The sequence below is a fragment of the Protobothrops mucrosquamatus genome, unplaced genomic scaffold, assembly GCF_001527695.2.
Source record: "Protobothrops mucrosquamatus isolate PMUCROS unplaced genomic scaffold, P.Mucros_1.0 scaffold971, whole genome shotgun sequence".
NCBI lineage: Eukaryota > Metazoa > Chordata > Lepidosauria > Squamata > Viperidae > Protobothrops > Protobothrops mucrosquamatus.
The window spans coordinates 385,937-390,697 of NW_015387214.1; the positions used below are offsets into that span (position 1 = coordinate 385,937).

General features: G+C 45.1%; 1 protein-coding gene across 1 annotated transcript in view; it reads left to right on the plus strand.

Annotated features, from left to right (window-relative positions):
- The window catches only part of LOC107290813 (multidrug resistance-associated protein 9-like), a 44,700-nt gene that overhangs the window by 39,531 nt on the left and 408 nt on the right, over nt 1-4,761 (plus strand). Inside the window, 2 exon segments of the mRNA XM_029284819.1 lie at nt 523-636; nt 3,959-4,123. Coding sequence (XP_029140652.1) covers nt 523-636; nt 3,959-4,123 — 279 coding nt within the window.

Consider the following 4,761-nt stretch of genomic DNA (forward strand, 5'->3'; position numbering starts at 1 on the left):
GATAGATAGATAGATAGATAGATAGATAGATAGATAGATAGATAGATAGATAGATAGATAGATAGATAGATAGATTCAAACAAGCTATCTATCATTGGATCCTTTAACACCAGAAGGCAACTGTTCACCTCCCTAAGAATGAACCAAGTTTATCTACTTATTCTATAATATTTCACCATCGAATGGAGATTATTTGTTGGAGAAAGAAGGTGTCCCCAATTCCTAGATGTTGGTTGCCCTGCAAAATGTTACACGGACCATTTCTTTTTTTTCCCTCTCCCTTCTCTCTCTCTCTCTCTCTCTCTCTTGGCTGTGCCTTTCTCCCGTTTGCCTGCCTTTCCCCCTTGCCTGTCACCCAGCATTTGCATCACTTACCGCACGCTCCATTTACACCTGCACCACTTTCCCCAACAGAGAAGCGCCAGTATAATTGTTAAAACCCCTGGCCCGCCTTCAACTCTTGTGAGCATCAAAGAGAACGTTTCAGCTAAGGGCGTTTTCCTTTTCTCCCCCTGGCTTTAGATTTCCAAACTACCGGGAAAGCTGGAGGCAGAAGTGGTCGAAAACGGGGAAAATTTTTCAGTGGGGGAACGACAGCTGCTCTGTCTGGCGAGAGCCCTCCTGCGAAACTCAAAAGTGAGTCCTGCCGGGATCTGACTTTATTCCGGCTGGTCTTGAATACTTGAGAGTCTCTTGAAGCTAAAAGATGGTTCAGTCTGCCTTTTCAGCTAGTTTGGCAGTTATGGTGAAGGGACATTAAAATGCTGTCTCCTGCCTTGGGCAGGGGGCTGACTAGAAGACCTCCAAAGTCCCTTCCAGTCCTATGATGCTATGACACTACTATTTAGCACTTGGCAATAGCACTTAGACTTATCTACTGCTTCACAGTGCTTTACAGACCTCTCTAAGCGGTTTACAGAGTCAGCCTGTTGCCCCCCAACAATCTGGGTCCTCATTTTACTGACCTCGGAAGGATGGAAGGCTGAGTCACTCTTGAGCCGGTCAGGATCGAACTCCTGGCAGTGGGCAGAGTCAGCCTGCAGTACTGCATTCTAACCACTGCACCACCACGGCTCTTATTTAAAGGCAAGTTACATTACATCCCTGGTGTTTATATAGATTATACACAAAACAAGGCTCTAAGCAGAAGCAGGGATGATTCTGGGGGTCGGCAATGGTTCAGATTGGGGATTTGACTCAACCAAATCTCCAACTCAGCTCAGATGAACCAATCTGGTGGTCAGTTCAGATCAGATTTGGATGAAAGCTGATGACCCAGTAGCCCTTTGTACCTATGCAAAAAGGCTTTCTTCATAAATCTAATCAGGTTTTGAAGTGTCACGACTCTTTGGAGGATATTGGGACTTCTGACAGACCCTTTTGGGCCTGACCGAACACAAGGGCGATTCTTCTTGTTGTCTTCCATCCTGAAGGCAGGACAAGAAGCAACGGATGGAAACTAATCAAGGAGAGAAGCAACCTAGAAATAAGGAGAAACTTCCTGACAGTTAGAACAATTAACCAGTGGAACAGCTGGCCTTCAGAAGTTGTGAATGCTCCAATGCTGGAAGTTTTTAAGAAGAGACTGGGCAACCATTTGTCTGAAATGGTATAAGGTTTCCTACCTGAGCAGGGGGTTGGACTAGATGACCTCCAAGGTCCCTTCCAATTCTGTTATTCTGTTATGGTCAGTTATGAAAGTGGAGGGAGCTTTCAAGCACCTGGCTCTGTAAAAGCTCTCTTCAGTAATTTTATCGGGCCCTCATCTTAACTTTACTCTGATTTTTTTTTTCCTAAGGGGCCTTACTCTGCGTTTTATTTAAGCAATTGTTTGCGTATTTAAGAGACTCGTTGGAATATTTAAACACTCGCTTCGGTGATTGGTTTCACCTCGCTCAAAGGATGGACTGTTTAAATTACACTGCAGTTCCAACACTATCGTAATAATGTTTTTATTTTATTTTGTTCATCTGCTCAGGTAGAACAGCCCTGCCGCTATTCCAACCAATTCTGGTGCATTCAAAAGGCCTGGTTCTGTTCCCTTTCCGGCCCCTGCTGTCCCTGGGGCTGCCATTCTTTCTGCAAAAGGAAGATGGTGCTGTTGTTTAAAGGGCCAGCAGGCTCTCTCCGCGCGTGCAGAATGTCAACTCTACCTGATCTTGTTAATACGGAATCCAAATATTTGTTTGGTTAAATAGGCTCTAAGGAACAACAGGTTTACTCTGTATCTCTGCTTGGCATGCTGCTTTTCGTTCCAAAAATATTTGTTCTGACATTTTGCTGTTCGGTACCTCACCGAAAAGCCCTTACGGCTTCTCTCAAATCTATAGAACATCATCCAGTGTAAATATGCAAATATATATATTGCTGAAATCTTTATGAATGCTCTTAGAACTGCCTGCCCGGAGGAACGTCCGCACATAATATTTTAATCCCCGGAAGGCGCAGAGGGTTCATGAGCACCTTCCAAGGGAGAGAGATCTCTACAGACACAAGGGATTGTTCCATTTCTGTCTCTCCACTTGGGTGCGTACACATGATCATAGGCAGAGATCCCGGGCCAAGTTACTCCAGGAAACATGAGACTGTTTGCAGCTTCTTCTGTCTTTGCTAAGCAAAGCCAGGAATGTTTTGATTATGACATTTGCAGCCTTGATTCACCAGAGGAGAGGTCCCCAACCTTTTGGGCACCAGGGATCGGTTCTACGGAGAGAGGTTTTCCTCTGGACCAGAGGGTGCGTGGTTTTGTGTGCTGCCTGCATCCCATGGATGCTGGCATGCCGTGGCCCGGTACTAGTCCATGGACCGGGGGTTGGGGACCCCTCCACTAGAGCCAGTATGTTGCAGTGGTGAATGCACCAATCTAGAAACCAGGAGACTCTGAGTTCTAGTCCTGCCTTGGGCACAAAACCAGCTGGCTGACCTTGGGCCAGTCACTTTCTCTCAACCCTAGGAAGGAGGCAATGTCAAGCCGCTTTTGAAAAACCTTACCAAGAAAACTACTCCAGGCAATCTCCAGATGAAGAGATTGGACCACCATTTATCCAAAACGGTATAGGATTTCCTGTCTGAGCAGGGGGTTGGACTAGAAGACCTCCAAGGTCCCCTTCCAACACCGTTATTCTGTTATTAAGTCAAAAACTTACTTGAAAACCAACACCAACAACGAAGCCTCAATTCACACAACACAATATTTAGGGGTATTTGAATAAACCGCGGTTCTCTTTGTTTGGGCAACATGTGTCATCTGCACATGTTACTATGGCTAGATTCACACAGCACCTTAATTCCAAACTAAGCCGACCGCAGTTCGTCAATGCATTACCATCATTGTAAAACCCAAAGGTGCTTTTTCAAAAGGTAACTGGACTTTGTTTTCCCTTGAGGACATGTCATTTCTCATCCAAGAAGCTTCTTCAGTTCTGACTGAATGGCGGAGGATGGAAGGATTTATATTCTTTGTAGTCATCTGGTCGTTAGTACTCATTCTGAGAGTTGTTGAGGCCCCTTAGAGGTTTATCTGTGTCCTCAGAGTCACCTGAATCGTGCAAATGGGTGTGGAATTATTCACTGTAACACTATTCAGGTGTTATAAATCTCCAAGGGGCTTCAACAACTCTCAGTAAGAGTGCTAACGAGCAGATGACTGCAAGGAATATAAATCCTTCCATCCTCCACCATTCAATCAGAACTGAAGAAGCTTCTTGGATGAGAAGCGAAGCGTCTCCAAGGAAAAACAAAGTCCTGTTGCCTTTTGGAAAAGCGCCGTTGGGACAATCATGACCTGGATGACTGAGAATCTCCAGAAACAGTCATTGTAAGACCATCTTTGCGCATCAGCCCTCCAGTTGGCGAGTTGCCTTGGCTACTTTTGTGCACCAACATTCGTTTACTTTTCCTTACTTGCCCTTGTAGAAAAAGAAGACCGCCGCCCAACCTGTTTGAATTCTCCCCGCAGATTATTCTCCTTGACGAAGCCACCGCTTCTATTGATTCCGAGACAGATATGCAGATTCAGAGGGCCAACCAAGAAGCATTTGTAAACTGCACAGTCTTGACAATAGCGCACCGCCTAAACACCATTAAAGAGTGCGACCGCATTTTGGTGCTGGATAAAGGCAAGGTATTGAACCGGGAAAGGGGGGGGGAAATCTACAGAAGACCCAGTTTATCAAGTAACTCAGGGGTAGTCAACCTTGGCTCTTTTATGACTCGTGGACTTCAACTCCCAGAATTCCTGAGCCAGCTTAGCTGGCTCAGGAATTCTGGGAGTTGAAGTCCACGAGTCATAAAAGAGCCAAGGTTGACTACCCCTGATTTAGTAACTGATGTATTAGACATTGGGATTATTTTCAGAAAAGTATTCTTTTGGGTCCTTTTTAACAATAAGGATTCGTTTCGCGGAAAAGGGGAAATGATTTATTTTTCTCTTAAGTAAACAATATAGGAGAAAGGGTGAAATGCACTTTATTCATAACCAACACCCCAGTAGGCACCCAAATAATATTGGGGGGGAAAATACAAAAATGAATGCAAACAATCTTAACATGAACTAAAGAGATAGGAAGCTAGCACTGATGAGGTTATCTAGTTGGGTAATGAAACGTCTGCAAGAGAACAACCAAGCTCAGAGAACACCAATGACCCCACATCCCTCCCCCCTCCTCCTCCTCCTCCTCCTCCTCCTCCTCCCTACAAACCCCACTGCCTTCTAGCACTGATAATGTTACGAAGTTGGGTAATGAAACGTCTGCAAGAAAA